This window comes from Carlito syrichta, unplaced genomic scaffold, assembly GCF_000164805.1.
Source record: "Carlito syrichta isolate Samal-C Ts95f unplaced genomic scaffold, Tarsius_syrichta-2.0.1 Scaffold313210, whole genome shotgun sequence".
Lineage (NCBI taxonomy): Eukaryota > Metazoa > Chordata > Mammalia > Primates > Tarsiidae > Carlito > Carlito syrichta.
In genome coordinates, this window is record NW_007257306.1 from 243,421 (window position 1) to 261,777 (window position 18,357).

The 18,357-nt window shown below is 39.6% G+C and overlaps 1 protein-coding gene and 1 pseudogene across 2 annotated transcripts in view; one reads left to right on the top strand and one right to left on the bottom strand.

Annotated features, from left to right (window-relative positions):
* Nucleotides 1-17,786, top strand: part of LOC103272774 (exostosin-2-like) — a 103,274-nt gene extending 85,488 nt beyond the window's left edge. The window contains exon 9 of the mRNA XM_008070244.2: nt 17,489-17,786. Within this exon, the coding sequence (XP_008068435.2) occupies nt 17,489-17,710 (222 nt within the window). The 3' untranslated portion in view covers nt 17,711-17,786. The remainder of the gene's footprint in view (nt 1-17,488) is intronic.
* LOC110596728 lies at nt 2,775-3,804 on the bottom strand (annotated as a pseudogene). The gene has a single exon (XR_002482668.1). The product of XR_002482668.1 is annotated as a glyceraldehyde-3-phosphate dehydrogenase pseudogene (transcript).
* Nucleotides 17,787-18,357: the final 571 nt, after the last annotated feature.

The following is an 18,357-nucleotide window of genomic DNA, read 5'->3' on the forward strand; positions in this document are numbered from 1 at the left end:
AGGTTGCAAAACTGACGTAGGCTGTAGGACTCACTGATCATTAGTAACCATGGCTGTGGCATCTCTCCTGCTCAGGATGCACGTTCTAGAGCTTGGGAGTGGGGCCTTCTGCTAGGCTCTTGTTATTTAGGTTGATATTCTGGGTTTTCCTTGATATTGCTGAGGCCCCTTGCCACCACTGCCTGTAGGGGTGAGGGAAGGTGGGGTGTCTAGGCAATGATACACAGAGACCAATTCTGGATCGAAGATCTGACCCTGGCAGCCTGTCTCTTCAGGAAGGAAACACAGCTTTGGGGCGGGGGGTCTCCCACTGCTCCCAGCTACAGGTAGGAATGAGCCCAGATCCAGTCTCAAGCCCTGGGCAAACTCCTTGCTCACACTTTGAACCAGGTGTGGGAAGCCCCTCCACTGCTTCAGAGTGAGCAGCCTTGTCTGTGGGCAGAAACCCAAGTGCCTGCAGAAGCCACTGTTGGTGCAACAATGGGCCCCAATAAAAAAGGGTGTCTTTCTCAGTGACTCAGCTTTGGTATAGTATAGTACCTGTAGCTTTTCTGGGTGTCTTTCCCTCTCAGCAACTCTCAGCCTCCCCAGAAACAGCTCCATGGCCCAGTAGAAACGGGGTGTTGTCCTGTGGCCTGAGTTGTTCAAATACCTGATTAGAAGGTATGTCCCAGAGGGGAGTTTTCAGTCCTGTCCTGTGGTTTGGTGATTGCACTCACTTTTTTCTGTGGAGTGCTGTCACAGGGGCTTTTTGCTTGTCCTCTCCTTCCTGAGGTCTGCCATTCTGATGAATATCTGTTTCTCTTCTTGGAAAACACTGTTTTACTCTGTTCTGATGGGTGAGGCATGCTTGGAAGTCTCTAATCCACCATCTTGGGGGACAAAACACACACACACACACACACACACACACACACACACACACACACACAACAGCAATAACTTCTTTCTTTCTTTATGCAGATCTGAGTTTTTGACCTATATCATTTTCTTTCTTTCTGAAGAACTTCTTTTAACATATTGGCAATAAAGTTTCTCCTTTTTTTTTTTTTAATCTGAGAAAGTCTTCATTTCTTCACTTTTGAGGAGATAATTTTGCAAGGTATAGGAATTCTTATGTTGGTGTTTTTTTTCCCCCCTGAACATACTAATTTCACTCCACTTTCTTCTAACTTGCATGGTTTTTAAGGAGAAGTTGGATGTAATTCTTATCTTTGCTTTTCTACAGGTAAGATGTTTTTTTCTTCTCACTTCTTTTGAGATTTCTTTTCTTATCTTTGATTTTCTGAAGTTTAAGTATGATATCCATAGGTGTGGGATTTTTTTTAATTTTTTTTTTTCTTCTTGCTGTTCTCTGAGCTTCCTGGATTTGGTGTCTTGATATTAATTTGGTGAAATTCTCAATCACTATTGCTTCAAATATTACTTCTGTTCCTTTCTCTGTTTCATTTCCTTTCAATGATACCATTACATGTATTGATACTTTTTGTAGTTGCTTTACAGTTTTTGGATATTCTTTTTTTTTCTCCCAGTTTTTTTCTCTGTGTCTTTCAGTTTTAGTATTTTCTCTTATAATATCTTTGCTTAGTTGTATTCAGTTTCCTAATGAACCCACCAAAGGCAATTCTTCATTTTTATTAGTCTGTTTGATTTCTAGCATTTCCTATTGCTTCTTTCTTAGCATTTTTATATCTCTGCTATCATTATTCATCTGTTCTTACATGTTGTTTGTTTTTTCCATTAGAACCTTGGGCGTGTTCATTGTAGTTATTGCAGATTTCTGTTACAATAGTTTCAACATCTTTACCATGTCTCATTCTGATGTTTATGCTTGTTCAATCTCTTCAAACTGTGTTTTTGCTTTTTAGTATGCCTTGTAATTTTTTGTTGAAGTCAGTACATGATGGATGTACTGTACTAGGTGAAAGAAACTCTGGTAAATAGGCCCAAAGTAGTATGGTGGTGTAGTGTGGGGGGAGAACAAGTGTTCTCTATTCCCATGACTTGGTTTCAGTCTTCTGGTTGAGACTGTGAACTTCACAATCGCTTCTTGCTTTTTCCCCAGACCTCTTTAGGCAGAACAGGATGGCTATAGGGAGCAGGAGTTGAGTATTCCCTTCCTTTATGTGGAAGGCTAGAGCCAGCTAGAGTTGGGTACTTACTTCCCTTAAGCAGGTTAGACTCTGATAAAACCCTAGCAGGCTAGGCTCTGGTAAAATGTTTACCTGGTTAAGCTCCTGGAGGTAAGACTCAAAAAGTATGGGGATCCCTGCTCCCCTGCAATGACTGGGCTCCCCTGGAGTTTTTCTCTCTCAGACTTGTCCACACTGAGCCTCCAGCAATTTGTTAATTGCATCTAAGGTTTTCCATCTCAGCACTGGTTCCTGCAGATGTTTCTCCTCTAGTAAATTGTGATTCTCTGTGTTTGCCTGTCTGTGCCTTCAGTTTTGGAAGCAAAGGTTTGCCTTGTTACATCTTTTGTCTGAAAGATTGGAGAAAAGTTGTTAATTTTTCAGTTCAGCTTTTTATTTGTGTTAGTAGAGTGATGACTTCTAAAAGTGTTCTTTTTGAGTACAGGCGACTTTATTGGTGGTGTGTGATGAGGTGGGTCTTCCTAGGCTCCCCCACCCTGATTTTTCAGTGGATCTGGCATGGACACTGTGAGAAGGGGGAATTCTCAGTGTGGTCAGGGACTGAGGGTGGCAGGGTTTCCTCAGCTGCTGAGGGCTTCTCTGTCTCTCGTGCTCTCACTGGGGCTGGTGGTCTGGGGGCTCTTAATCCTTGGAGGCCATGTGGACCATGAGATCCACCACCCTTTTGCTGTAGCCAAATTCATTGTCATACCAGGAAATGAGCTTAGCAAAGCGGTCATTGAGGGCCATGCCAGCCCCAGAATTAAGGGTGGAAGAGTGGGTGTCACTGTTAAAGTCGGAGGACACAACTATGTGCTCAGGGTAACCCAGGATACCCTTGAGGGGCCCTCAAATGCTTGCTGCACCACCTTCTTGATGTCATCATATTTGGCAGGTTTCTCCAAATGGCAGTTCAGGTCCACAATGGACACATTGGCTGTGGGGACACAGAAGGCCATGCTCGTGAGCTTCCCATGCTGCTCGAGGATGACCCTACTCACAGCCTTGGCAGTGCCAGTGGATACAGGGATGATGTTCTGGAAAGCCCTACACCCGTTGTGCCACAGCTTCCCCCAGAGGGGCCTTCCACAGTCTTCTGGGTGGCAGAGATGGCCTGGACGGTGGCCATGAGTCCCTCCACAATGCCAAAGTTTTTGTGATTGACTTTGGCCAGGTGGTCTAAGCAGTTGGTGGTGCAAGAGGCAGGCATTGCTCACAATGAAGAGGTTTTTCTGGTACTTCTTGTGGTTCATGCCCATCACAAACATGGGGGCATGAGCGGAGGGGGCGGTGATGATGATCCCTTTAGCTCCTGCATAAGTGAGCCCCAACCTTCTCTAAGGTATTGAAGATGATGATGGACCCCACTACATAATCAGCGCTGGTGTCATCCCAGTTGATTTTGGTGGGATCTCGCTCCTGGAAGATGGTGATGGAATTTCCATTGATGACAAAAAAAAAAAAAAAAAATCTTCCTGTTCTTGGCCTTGATGGTGCCATGGAATTTGCTGTGAGTGGAGTCATCTTGGAACATGTAGATCACGTAGTTGAGGTCAATGAAGGGGTCATTGATGGCGACATTATTTACTTTGCCAGAGTTAGAAGCAGCCCTGGTGACCAGATGCCCAATACGACCCAATCCGTTCACTCTGGACTTCACCTTTGCCATGGTGTCTCAAGGACACAGCTGGTGCTATACGAGAGATGTGGCTGTCTGTCAAACGGGAGGAGCAGAGAGCCACTTCTAAGCTTCTTAAATACTGAACTGGAAACCAAGAGTCTCCCAGATAGGATTTTAGTAGATGGAAGAGCAGAAAGATGTCATTCCAGAGTAAGAGAATGCCATAAACAAAGTAATGATCATGTTTTGTGGCCTAGTGAAGCAAGGAACTTGCCTAGACTAACAGCATGGTAGAAATAATGACCAAAAGTTTGGGTATGTTAGGTGTAACAGATTTTGGATGCTCTTGAACATCTTGGACTACTGGGGAGACACTCAAACTGTTGAGTAGAGGAGACAGAAATTTGTTCAAAGAATCATTGAATCTTAGGTATGGAGGAGTCCTTAAGGATCACGTAGTCCTATCTCAATTTTAAGATATGAAAACAGAAATGCAGAATAGTTAAAAAAAAAAAACTTATCGACATTTTCATATCTATTTAAGGGCAAAACCCAAATTAGAATCAGAACTATCCTGCTGTGGTACTCTTTCTACAACACATATTAATATTGATGTTACAGACAAGATTCTAAGTTGTGGACCACCCTCCAGCTCACTGATCACACAGCACAATTTCTACTTTCCCTGGGCATACTATTGTGTTCATCACATTGAAATCATGTAATCATTCTCGCATAGATAAGGCCTTTCTCACTTAGTTGAATAGGTATGTTGTTAATGATACTGCCTTGAGGTGTTTGAGAAGCATATTGTGTTTAGTTAATAACATTCGGAGAAGTCAGAAGTCCAGTTGGTGCACAGTTTTAGGAGGGTAAACCCAACCTGATTAAAAGTCTAACTGCAGCTCTGGATTTATCTTTTAAGGTAGTTTTGTTGGTAGTAGCATGATGAAAAGAACGTGTACTTCAGAGTTAGACAAAATGACTTTGAATTCTGGATCTGTCAGTTATAAGCTTTGTGACCCTGAGCAAGATACTATTAATTTTTCTGAGCCTTGCTTCTTTATTTGTTAACCGGCAGTATGCTAATTATAGGATTATTGTGACAGTCAAGTGAAAAATATATATACTATATTTAATTGATTCTAAGATCCAGATTTTTTCGCATTTAAAGTCTCTGAAAAAAATAAAATAAAATAAAATAAATAAAGTATCTGACATTAGGATTGTGTTACAGTTTGATACAGTTTTAGCATTATGTCATATTTTCATTGACTTTTTTCTTTCTTAGTGTCATATAAAATAATGGTGCATATTATCATCAGTGGTGTCAGTCAGCTCTACGTTAACATAGATGCAAAAGTCCTAAACAAAATAATACAAAGTTAATCCAGCATAATATAAAAAGGGATAATACATTGTGACTAAGTGAGGTCAGGAATTCAAGTTCACTAACATTCAAAGAGCTTAATTGATGTAAATTATCACATTGACAAAATAAAGGAAAAACTCCATCTGATCATTTTATAAATGTAGAAAACAATCATTTGATAAAATTCAAGAGCCATTGTTGAGAGTACCGGCCAAAAGAGGACTAGAAGGGAATGTCTGCCATTAAATAAAGGGTATTTTTGAAAAACCTACAGCTAACATTATGGTTAATGGTGAAACACTGAATGCTTTGCCTTAAGATTTTACCACTTGTATTCAGAAGTATACTAGACAATGCAAAATAAAACAAAGGCATAAAAATCAGGAAAAAACTTGTCTTTTTCTAGATATGACATGGTTGTATACTCAGGAAATCCAGAGGAATCTACAAGCTACTGAACTAATAAGTGAATTTAGCATGGTTGTAGGATATAACAACCTGTTTGGCTTCTAAGAATATTTAGATTTTTACTTTGTTAGTGTGGTCTTGAATGGATGGTGGTCTTTTGTGACCTTCTATAACATAACTGAAGTGGAATACAGCTATTGATTTTATTATGTATATTTTGTAATTATCCACCTTTCTGGATTCTGTAATTACTTTGCATATTTCTAGCTGATTCTCAAGTTTTCCAGATATAAAATCCTATCACTTCCAAATGTGTATTTCAGACCGAAGTCCATATTGTGATCTTCACATAAGAGGACAGTATCAGGAGTATATTTAGTTTAATATGAAAGAAAGCTCCACTAGCATAACTTAAAGATGAGGGTACAGGTGAGTCACTAGGGCAGCTGTGGAGACTGGTGATGCTCCAGGGAAGCAGACTTCCTTCTGGATTTCTGCTCTGTCTCCCTCATGCTAGCTTTTTTTTTTGGTTACAGCATACCTGTGTCACCTCCACCTGACCATGTCTGCATTCCACACAGGCATAAGTGAGAGGACCAAGGGGAAAAACCAAAAGGCGTGTTGTAACAAGACTTCATCCTTTTATTTAGGGATGTCACTCCCCAGGGACTATGTTGTCTTGTCCAGTACAATGACATATTGTCATCTTTTGCTGCAAGAAAGCCAAGAAATTTAATATTTTAAGTTGGTTTTGTTAGTAAAGATGAAGGAGGTAACATCCTTTGGGGAGGCAAATGATAGTCTATTACAGGGACCAAGACTACTCTGGATGGGGGTGAAAAGTTTGGGTAATGGGAAAAGCACTGCTACTGGTGAGGTGTGTGTGTATGTGTACACGCGTGTGAGCGCAGAAAATCTCACTGAGTATTGCTAGGGTGTAAGAGTTTGGACTTTTGTTTTAGTTATTGAGAAAATATTTTGTAGCTGGCTAATTTACTGAATAGGCAGCTCACATAAGTTTTTAGTTGGTTCTTTAGGGTTTCCTTCATAGCCAGTCTATGGAAAGCTCTTGGATTTATTTTCAAATTTCTTTCTTTTTTGTTTGTTTATTACTCATTAATTACTTATACTTTTTTAAGGTCTATTTTATTCTTTTTCACATTAAATTGGATGCTTATTTTGTGTGTTTATTCTGTGTATACATCAGAGTAAAGCTACAGTGTGAGACTAGAAGCAGTTGGATTTTTAGAAAAATTGGGGGTTCAGGAGATTTCATCTCTAAGACTTTTTACAAAAAGATGCTACATGCTTTCCTCTTAAATAGATGAGACATAGTATCTGGCTTTAACTTAATAATTAAGGCAAATGTCAGATTTCTTATGTCAGTGAAATGATTATGAGGAAATGAAACATTTAAATATTTTCTACCAGCCACACATCCCCATAAATCTAAGGATTTTAATATAATGCCATTCTGTATACAAACAAAGTAGGCTGAATATTTGTAAGCCAGGTGCTGTGGCATGCACTCACAGTCTCAGCTACTTGGAAGGTTGAGGTAGGAGCATTGCTTGAGCCTGAGTTTGAGGCAATAGTGTGCAATGATCATACCTGCGAATAGCCACTGCACACCAGTCTGGGCAACATAGTAAGACCCTGACACGTAAAAAAAACTTGTAATATTCAGTGAGTACAGTTTCTTAGGTTTTAGTTCTTCAAAATATACTGAAAATAATGTACTAAATTCTTTGACATTATTTCTTCCGGGAAGTAGAGCCCCTTCAGCATGGATTGAACACAGTGACTTGCTTCTAAGGAATAGAATATGGAATGGTAACAGTAGTAACTTGATGGCAATGGGGAAACCTGGCAGACCTCACATTACCATGCGAGCAGGGTTGACATTACCTGTAGTAATCATATTGAAGGTATGTATCCCCTGACATGATGTGAAGAGAAGGGTACTTCACCTCTGTAATATTTTCCAAAAGTCCATAACCTCAATCTAATAATTAGAAAACAAAACACAAACCCAAATCTAGGGATGTTCTGTGAGATTCTAGTATTTGAAATGATCAAGGTCATGAAAGACAAGGAAAGACTGAGAAACTGTCACTGATTTTATACTAAGCAGACATGACAAGTAAATGCGGTACAGTGTCCTAGATTAGCTCCTGGAACAGAAGGAGGACCTTAGAAAGAGATGCGGAGTGTCTAGAGAAGAAGAGAAGTCTGAGTTTAGTCAATAGAATTGTGCCATATTAACCTCTTAGTTTTGATCATTGTGCCATAGTGATAGAACGGGTATTCGGGATATTTGGAAACTCTCTTTACTACCATTGCACCTGTTCTATCAATCTGAAACGATTTCAAAACAAAAAATTAAAAGGAAAGCAATGACCATTTTCTATGGCAAAGACAAAAAAAATTGCACCTACCAATTGTAAAGTGCACTCTGTTACTGTTGGGTTGGTGTGACTTGGTGTAAACTTCCAGTGAAAGCCATAAAGTGCCATGTTCAAATGATTGAGAGGTGAGGATGGTGGGGCTAGGGGAAAAAGAAGAGAAAAGTCTTTCCAGGGATATCAGACTCTTAGGAGGAGGCGTGTGGAGAAGGCAAATAAAATCAAATAGCTTCATGAGCGAGGAAGTGAAAAAAAGCACACCCTCATTTTATGTGGTAAGGTATTTCAAATGTAACTGAATTAGCAAGATAATATTTTATAGTAGAGGAAAAAGATGGTATGCTGGTAAACCCCAGGTATATTAGCCCGTTTTGCTTCAGAACTCTTTCTGTTTTAAAGCAGGCACGTTCTACTTATGGTTGCTTATTGACTCCCTGAGTTAAAGGTACATTAGGTGCTCGTGAAGTTTCTCTGCTCCTCTAGAGAAACTGCTGACATGGTCATGGTACATATTTACAAAACCTCTAGTCTGTGGGAAGTGCCTTGAGGGGCTTTGTTGATGGTTTTTTCCACTCTCAAATTTTATGTTGAGAATTTCAAAGTTGTCATGTAATGCTTATGTTTATAAAAATGGAGTAAGCACCAAAAAAAATCTTGCTTACAGTAATTCTCAACTAAAAATAAGGATGCCTGGAGTATAATCTTACCTCGTCGTTCAGTTTTTTCGTCCATCAAATAAAGATGATCAGAGCCTGTCTCTGGAGCCTCCAGATTGCCGTGAGGTTATCAGGGAGCGGCATTGGGCTACCAGTTCTTGAGCTGTCACCTTTACAGCAGTGATGCGCAACAGACCAGTGTAGCACTGAGGGCCTACTGGACATGGGGCTTTGTAAAGTTAAGATGCTCATTGCTTTGATTTTGTTAAAGCAAACAAGTGGAAAGGAGGTAGTGAACCTTTGGTACGTGTGTTTGAAAAGGCTTCAAATCCCTCTGGAAGTTTTCAGGCTCATCTTCAAACATAGTTTTGAAAAGTAAATCCATGGCACGTGGAAATCTTTTCCAGCCCTTCACCTGAAATAAATGGTTCTGTCAATGTTAGTATATTAAGAAGAAGTTTCCTATAGCTTAGATCTTTTGATTCTCCTAGTTTGCTCAGAGGGAGAAGATACTTTCTCATTTTTAACAGTACAACTGTTTCTTAAACTTCTTGAGATCAAGTTAAGGTTTCATTTAATCTGTCTTGGTTGTCTGAGGTTTGGGGGTCTTGTTTTGTTGTTTTTCATTAATTTTGGAAAATTCGTAACTGTTATTTCTTTAAATATATCTGTTGCCTTGTTCTCTGCTCCCCTTCTCTCCTCCTCTGCGACTCCAGTTACAAGTATGATAGAGTGTTTGATCTCATCCTACAGTTCTTAGATGCTCTGTTCTGGTCTCCCCCCCCCCCCATACTCTTTTTTCTCTTTATGTTTTAGTTTGGATAATTTCTATTATTCTATCTTTAGGTTCACTCTTTCTTTCTTTGGTTTTGTCTAGTGTGCTGTCAAAGGAATTCCTCATTTACGATCTTGTTTTTTATTTCTAGCATTTTCACTTGACTATTTTTTATATTTTCCATCTCTACCAAAAATTCTCGTATGTTCATGCAAGTTGACCACCTTCTTCAGTAGGTCCTTTCACATATTAATTCTAGTTAAAGTCCTTGTCTAATAGTTCCAACATCTTAGTCATCTTTGAGTCTGGTTCTGTTGACTGCTTTGTTTCATGACTGGGCTTTTGTTTCTGGTAAATTTTGTCTGAATGATGACTATTGTGTATAGAAAAGCAGAAGAGACCAAGGTATGTTCAGAAGTGGCAAACCTTTCATCCGTCAGGCCATTGGGGTGGAAGCCTGACTCACTCCACTTGGCAGCTGGTGTGGGTTTGCATTGTCTTGTGGCCTGAGTTACAGTCAGTGCACCCCAGCCTTTAAGCTCCCAATGCTTGGCAGCTTCCACCTTGTGCTTAGAATGGGGCCCAGCCTGTTGGAGTTTCCAGACTTCCTTCCTGGCCACTGCTATCAGGAGGCCCTGCCTACCACTTTTCTCCACAGTTCTGTCCATCCCTCAGTGGCAGACCACTGTTGCTAGGCTCATAGTGGGGACTGATCCAGCCTCAGTCTCAGGCCCTTTGACTGAGGCCTTGGGGGTAAGGCTTTCTCTGTGTTCTCCTCTTTTCTCCAGTGGCAACTTATTCTGCTTTTCATTTGTGCAGGGGCTTGGCAGGGAGAGAGTTTCCTGCCCTTCGTCAGGGGCAGCGGACCTCTGCGTTGTGTCAGTGCAAGATGCCGGCCTGAGCTGATGGGCCTGTTTGGCCTTCTGTACGGGTGGCTTTTGTGTCTACTCCCACTGCAGGGGTATCTCTTTGCCTGGGCTGGGTGGCAAGAGGCTGCCCTGACCTCCCACAGCAGTGGGCTCCTTGCATGGCTTGGTGGAGTCAGGAGAGTGTCCTGCCCTCTGGTGGGAGTGGAAGGCTTTGGCTTTGGCCTCTTTGTCCATGGCCGTGTCATGGGAGCTGGAAGGATTCCTATGCCTCTCCAGTAACAGATGGCCTTTCTGTTCCTCTGCCAGAGCCAGTGAGTCCTTGTTTGGATCTTGGGGATGGTGAGGTTTCGTTCTGCTCCCCCAGCATTTGAGGCCGTTGTTTTGGATGACAAAAAGTCTCATAAGTAGGCAGAGTTTTGTGCAAATCTTTCTCAAGAGTGTCCTGCAGAAGAGAGCTTGCAAGTGAATGTGAATCCTCTTGTACCTAGAGCTTTTATCAAAACTGTCCTGATGGCCCACACTCAGGTCTAAGAATTCATTGACATGTTTGCTGTTTCCTTTGGCTGCTTTTATGACAGCCACCTCTTCATCCTGTGCCCTTCCAAAGCTGAAATAACTTGGGTGTCATCTTTCTATTCGAGGGCTTGTTGTCTTTTGAGATTTGGTTCCCTTGACTACGTTATGACCATAGTGCTCTGCTAGGCCCAAGGAAAGTTATGATGTTTGTAGTTTCTCATCACTCTGATTGTTATGGTAGATTCCATGTTATCTTGTGGCTTTCCCCATCCTAAGCAGAAGGGGATCCTTTGTGTTGTGACCAGCCAGTGGGTTGGATGAAAAATAAGAAATTAATTACATTTAGTTGATATATAAACTGAAGTAGCAATTTTAATTTGAAGTTCCTGTTTTCTTATGATAGTTTTACACTGGTCCAGGCTCTGCTCTTGAGGAGCTTTGTAATCTCATGTTTTATAGCATCACAGGAATTTTGTAGTTCTTATTCTATGAAGTCTGCATGTTTTATAAAAATTTGCAGTGGTGTCTGTTTAACCAAGAAAGGTTAGATGTCACGTTCAAGGTTATATTGGCATGACCTGTTCACTTGTGACTTAACTCTTCGACTATAGCTTCTGCAGTTTAAAGAGGTGGGAACTTGAGTAGCTGCTGAAGAAACCCTTGTTCACACTTTTCAGGTAGATATAAGCATGCCCTATGTTTTAGGGGAGAAAAAACCATAATGAGCATTTAGTTGCATTAGCTTTCTGGGAGAACAGTGGTGCTTTCGTACATTGCCAGCATAGCTGCAAAATCCTTCCTCTCTGTGGACAAGGGGCTTACACCGAATCCCAGAGGAGCTGTAAATTATAATGCCTTCTGAACAGTTCAAGGTATTTCAGAGGTCCTGCAGAAACAATTAAGCCTAAGAAGTTCACTTATCCCCAGGCTGAGACACTTGAGCTACGATTATTGGCAAAACTTGCTTCCTTTCTGAGTGAATTGCAATTTGGTGGACAGAGTGAGATGATTTGAGACATCTTAAATTAGAAGCTCCATTGAGCAATTGTGCCTTTGGCTGATGTCCTTGGTGGATTTCTTACCAATCATTGTTTTCTATAAATCCCAAAGGCTGCTGTCTCCACTGTGCTTATATGTGAATATAAAGCTTTGGATTGCTTATGCTGGAATGAGGTTTAATTTGAATATGATTTAAAATAAAAGCATATATGATTAAAGACTTATTTGGGTAGAAAAGGAGGTAAAAGTATTCAGGATCTATGTGTGGGCTCATGCTTCTTAGTAAATTTTTACACCTTCCAGATTCTTGAAAAAGGACCATTTTCTAAAGCTTTCTGTGCACTGATTCTCTTAATACTCTAGAATGGGGTGGGAAAAGGTCTGACTTTAGAGTTAGAAATCTTGGATTTGAATTGTGATTCTGCTACTTAACAGTAACTCAGTTTTCTTAGATATAAAATGAAACTTATATTTTTCCTAAATAAGTGATGAGCTGTTTATGAAGAATGATGAGATAAGGAATATAAAAGTGCTTTGCAGCAGGTAAAACTCTAACATTTGCAAGGATGCTAATTTTAAAAATCCCTATGTCTAAGGAACTCACAGTCTATCTGGAGAGAGAAAAATAGCATTTGAAACAACAGAAAAACAATTATAGAACTATTTAATAGAACTAACCTGTATGGTAAAGACTCTAAGTGCTAAGGGATTTTATAGTAAGTGGCGATTGCTGATTCTAGAATGATCAGCAAAGGTTTCACAAGGAAGATAGGTTCTTTCAGGTCTCATAAAATGTAAATATTTGACTGGATAATGGGAGAGAAAGCAGCAACATGAATTTAAGCAGGAATGAGATTGGAGTGAGTAGTGCATATCCAAGAAGTTGTAGCAAGAAGCCAGCCAGCTGTACCAAATGGCCAACTACTGGACAGCCTGAGTAAGCCAGATACCCTTGAAAGCTAAATCTGTATTTCAGCAGTCGTTGAGTAGGAGAAATTCTCATTGTGATGCTTTGCCTTCTCCTTATAGTTAGTGGAGAGAATGGTAGTTACATAATTCAAGTGGGAGAGAATGGTAGTTACATAATTCAAGTTACCCTATGCTTTTAACTCATGGATAGAACACTTACTTGTCCAGGAGACAGAACCAAAGTTGACAAATCTAGACTATAAAGTGTCTTTTTTCTCCCCCTTTTTTGGTATCCTTCCAAATTTCCCATGTTAAATTTTCACATATCCACCCCTTTGCATAAATTCTTTCTGAGTCAGAGTCTCACTCTGTCACCCATGCTGGAGTGCAGTGGCACACTCACGGCCACCACAGTCTTGACCTGCTGGGCTCAGATGATCCTTCTGCTTCAGTCTTCCAAGTAGCTGCAACCACAGGTGTGCACCACCAAGCCCACTTAATTTTTTATTTTTTACTTTTTTGTAGAGATGAGGTCTACAAAAGATGAGGTCTACCAAGTTGCCCAGGCTGGTCTTGAACCCTTGCCCAAGCAGTCTTCTTGCCTTCTCCTCCCAAAGGGGGGCCACACCTCATCAACAAGGGTACCTGCATAATGAACATTTGTATACCTAACCCTGAATTGTATCCCACATCTTTAAAATTTAAAAAAAATTTAAAAAAAACACTAAGTGCTGGGATTACAGGCATGAACCACCATGCCTGACACTCTTGAATAAATTCAAGTAGCCTCTGATTTTGAGTGGAATCATGGATCTGAATGAAGCTGGAGAGATCATCTAAACCAGTGTCCTGCGTTTGTTAGGAACTGAGTTTAGCTTCTGTTTGGATAAGAACCTGTCTTCTTTCAAAAGACTATATTGGATCATGACAGAGTGGCTGATATTGGAGTAACCCTTCTGCCATAAATAAATAGGCACAAAAGCTTATTAGAATAGATAAAAACAATTATTTAAAGGCATTGCAGAGCAGCCAGTGTTGTGACTACTTAAGAGAATATCATTCCCTAGAGAAAGGAGGCAGCTGGGAGTGAGCCACACATTCATTTTTGCTTTTTCCCTGAGGACACTTTCCAATTCCATGTCCAAGGATATGGAGTTCCAGCAGAAAGTAGCAGTTCTGCAGGGCTTAGTGGTTGAGTTAGGGGCTTCCAAAGTTTCTGAAATTTAAACAACAAAATCCCAGGAAGGAGAGAACCACAGAGAAGAAAGCAAAAAATGTGTTTGCAGTCTTTCCTCGAAGTGCTTGCCAACTCCTAAGGTACACGTGATTGGAGCAAGACTCCAGGAATCCCTGTAGAAAGCAACAGTTGGGAACTTTATGAGCAGTGCAAATATTGTAGCAGCCATATATAGTGCTGGTGAGATAAAGGTTGTGTTCAAGGCCTGCCAAGGTAGAGGAGTCTTGGGCCACACCTAAGAGTGATGAAAAACTGAAATAAGCTGCCCCTGACACAATTTAAAGCCAGCCTCTGACAGTATTAAAGTGTTCTGATTATACTCTCTATGCCTGCCAGAAGAACATGTTACATTCTTAGGAGGAACACAATCTGGGTCATCCAGAACCTCTACAGCTTTTAAACAGAATATCCGCCAACCAATAAAAAGTGAAGAAATATGCTAGAAATTGAAACCAAATGACCCAAATGAAGAGAAAAAACAGACAGTAGAAGGACATTCACAGGTGATTTAGATATTGGCATTATCTGCCAGGAACTATGCTCAAGAAAGTAGATGAAAAAGAATTTCAACAAAGATGTGAAATCTTTTGTTTTTTTTTAGTTAGGGTCTCACTCTGTTGCCCAGGCTGGAGAACAGTGGCACAATCACAGCTCACTGCAACCTTGACCTCCTAGACTCAGGTGAACTTTCTTCCACAGCCTCCTGACTAACTGGGACCACAGGTGCATGTCACCACACTAGGCTAATTTTTTGTGGGGTTTTTTTGTAGTGATGAGGTCTTGCTATGTTGCCTAGGCTGGTCTTGAACTCTTGGACTCAAGTGATCTTCCTTGACCTCCCAAAATGCTGGGATTACAGGTGTGAGCCACTGCACCAAGATTGAAGAAGCTCTGCAGTCCTCGGTGGGATAAATACAAAAAGCCATACCTAGGTATAGCATAGTGGAACTGCTATAAGCCAAAAGCAGAGAAAGCTTCAATGTAGGCAGAAATAAAAGGCATATTATCTTCAAAGGTGCAACAAAAAGACTGACAGCTGATCTATCAATAAAAAATTAGTTAACACCAGAAGACAATAGAATTACATCTTGAATGTTCTTAACAAAAATAATTGCTAACCTAGAATTCTCTACCCAGCCCCAATATTAAACAAATAAAAACAGAGAGAATCATCAGCTGACCTCCAGTGAAAAAAATAATAAAGTTCTTCAAGTAGCAAGAAGATAATTTGAGATGGAAGCTCATGTGTACATGAAGGAAAGTAAGGGTTAATATTTGGTAAATATAAGTGAAAATTTACTTTTAAAAACAATAATGATGTCTTATGGGATTTAAAATATGTAGTTGAAAAATATTTGACAATAAAGCACAGCAGATGGGAGATGGTATATAGAGGTTCTTTAAGTGGTAAATTCTAAAATTGCTAATTTGAGATATTCTATCATAAATCGATGCTTACTTTAATTACTAAGATAGCTACTAAAAGAAGAGCAAAAGATTAAATGACTAGCAATCCAATAAGAAGGAAAACATGGAATAATAATAAAATGTTTTTGATTGGTTCTAAAATGAGAAAGGAGAACTAAAAGAACAGGTGAGACAAATAGGAAAAATAGAATGATTATACATTCAAATTCAGCCAGATGAGTATTTATATTACATGTAAATGGACTGTGTTTATAATTAAGAGCCCAAGATTTTTGGGTGGCATAAAATTGCAATTAAAATCCAATTACAGATTGATTATCTCTTATTCGAAATGTGTGGGACTAGAAGTATTTTGAATTTTAGGGTTTTTTTTTCCCGATTTTGGAATATTTTCATTATGCTTTACCAACTGAGCATCTGAAATACAAAAATCTGAAATGCTCCAGTGAGCATTTTCTTTGAGCATCATTTTGGGACTCAAAAAGTTTTAGATTTTGGAGCATTTTGGATTTTGAATTTTGATCTGGAATGTTCAACCTGCATATGCTTTCTATAAGAGACAAGCTTGGGACAAGCTTTGAGGGCACAAATTTGAAAGTAAAAGTTTGGGAAATATATATATATACACATATATTCATATGTAAATATACATACACAGGCAGGCTAAATCAATAAGGTTATAGAAAGTTTAAACAAAATTTTACACCCATCAAACTGCAGAATACACATTTTTTAAAACTGCATATAGATTATTTATTAAAATAAACAATATGCTGGGCCATAAATCAAGTTTAAATAAATTGCAAAAGTATTGAAATCACACGTTCTCTGACCACAGTGCAATCAAAATGCAATCAAAGTAGAAATCAGTAATAAAAAGATAAATAGAAAAACTCCAAATCTTTGAAAATTAGGCATATACTTCTAAATGACCTGTGGGGCAAAGAAGATACACAATAGAAATTAGAATTTTTTTAACTAAATGATAATAAAAATGGTATATAAATGTATAAGATGCTTTTAAAATAGTGCATAGAAAGAAGTGTGTAGCTTTAAATGCGGTATTAGAAATGAGGTAAGATTGAAATAAACTTTCATCTCAAGAAGCTAAAAGCAAGATTAATTAAACTCTTCCAAATTAGGAGGAAGGAAATAATAAAATGCTCAAAACAGAAAAAGAAATGACATAGAAAATAAAATGAAAAGTTTTTTTTTTAAAGATTAATAAAATTGACAAAGCTCTAGTAAGACTGATGAAGCACAAAGAGAATAAAACAAATCAACAATATCAGGAACAAAAAGGATTGTATTACTAGATTCTACAGGCATTGAACAGATGTTAGCACACAATTTTATTTCAATAAATTTAACAGTTTACACTCGGTGAACATATTCCTTGAAATACACAACTTATGAAACTGATACACACACACAAAATTCTATATTTATGAACAAAAAATTCATAATTTAAAGGCTTCACACACAAAATGCCACCTAGCCCAGATGGCTTCTTTGAGGAATTTCTCTAAAACCTTTCAAGGAGGAAATAATGTTGATCTTGCATTAAAAATTCACAAGTAATAGAAAAAGAAGGAACACTTTCCAACTCATTTTATAAAGCCAGCATAACCTTGATACTAAAACTTGACTTAGATATTACAAGTGTTGAACGAAAGAAGTTAGACACAAAAGAGTAAACACTGCTTGACTGCAGTAATTTGAAATTCAAGAGTGTCCACAGTAGAAATCAGAATATACTAATGGGAAACGGCATAAGGGGTCTTCTGGGGATGCTGGAATGTTCTGTATCTTTATCTGGATAGTAGTTGTATGTTGTGTACTTTACGACATGTATGTTGTATCTCAGAAAAAAGGCTATAAATTTGCTCTGGAATATCACATTGATATTTTCATCATCACAGAGTTTCCCTTGTATCAGAATGGAATCTAATGCACATTTCACTTGCTAGCACTCTATTTTGACCGCATTTGATAAATGCACCCCTCCGATGGAGCTCGCCAGAACAGCAGGGAGCATTTGTGCTAGGCACGTTTCTCCTTGGGAATCAAAGAATTACCTAGGCCCAGAGTTGGCTGTGATAGAGCATCCCATTCTCCCAGTCTGTCTCGCTCACTCAAGACAGTGTTGTTTTCTTTGTAGGCACGGTGGTTCTGGGAAGCCTACTTCCAGTCTATTAAAGCCATCGCCCTGGCCACCCTGCAGATTATCAATGACCGGATCCATCCATATGCTGCCATCTCCTATGAAGAATGGAATGACCCTCCCGCTGTGGTAAGTGAATTCCAGTGTAGCTCTGTGAGGCACAATCCAGCTGTCTGGATGGGAGAAGGGACATTGCTCTGCAGTTGTAAAGGTATTTAAACTCCAGCTTTCCAAGATGCGCGTGTGCTTTTTATACTCAGAGCCTGATAAGGGCAGCTCAATTTTGAAATGCTGATGAAAGTAAGAAATACGGAAGCAGCAGCTTCCAGTCTGTTTTACATGTCTTTAGGCAGATAGTCTGTTTATTTATTGCAGAGATAAATGGGAAGGCCTGGGTCTTGTTGGAAATCAAAGATGACTTTTGCAGTTGTGATGCTTAGAGCTCTTGACAAAGTTCTGCAAGCAACTTAATAATAACAGCTTCTATTCTGAGCGCTTACTCCTGCCAGGGACCATGCTAAATGCTTTACATGTATTATTTCAATTAATATTTCCAACACCGTGTAAGGAAAATAATAAGCAAAAGTGATCTAGAGGCTTGATGGATTGCTACAGCCACTGGCTCAAGGCTGTGGCAGGGCCCCTGGCCATGTCCGAAAAGGAATGGAGTGGGCAGAAGCTGCTCTCACGGACCCCCTTCCTTGCCTGAAGGAGTCACAAGGCACTTGTATCATTGCAGAGACTGTGGCAGAAGGTACAGTCTTCTGATTCTGCCTTCTCTAGTGTTGTGTGCTGCCACCTGACTACTCCTCATATAGGACTCTCTTTTCTCTTTCCTTCTCTCCCTCCCCCTCTTCCTTTTTTCA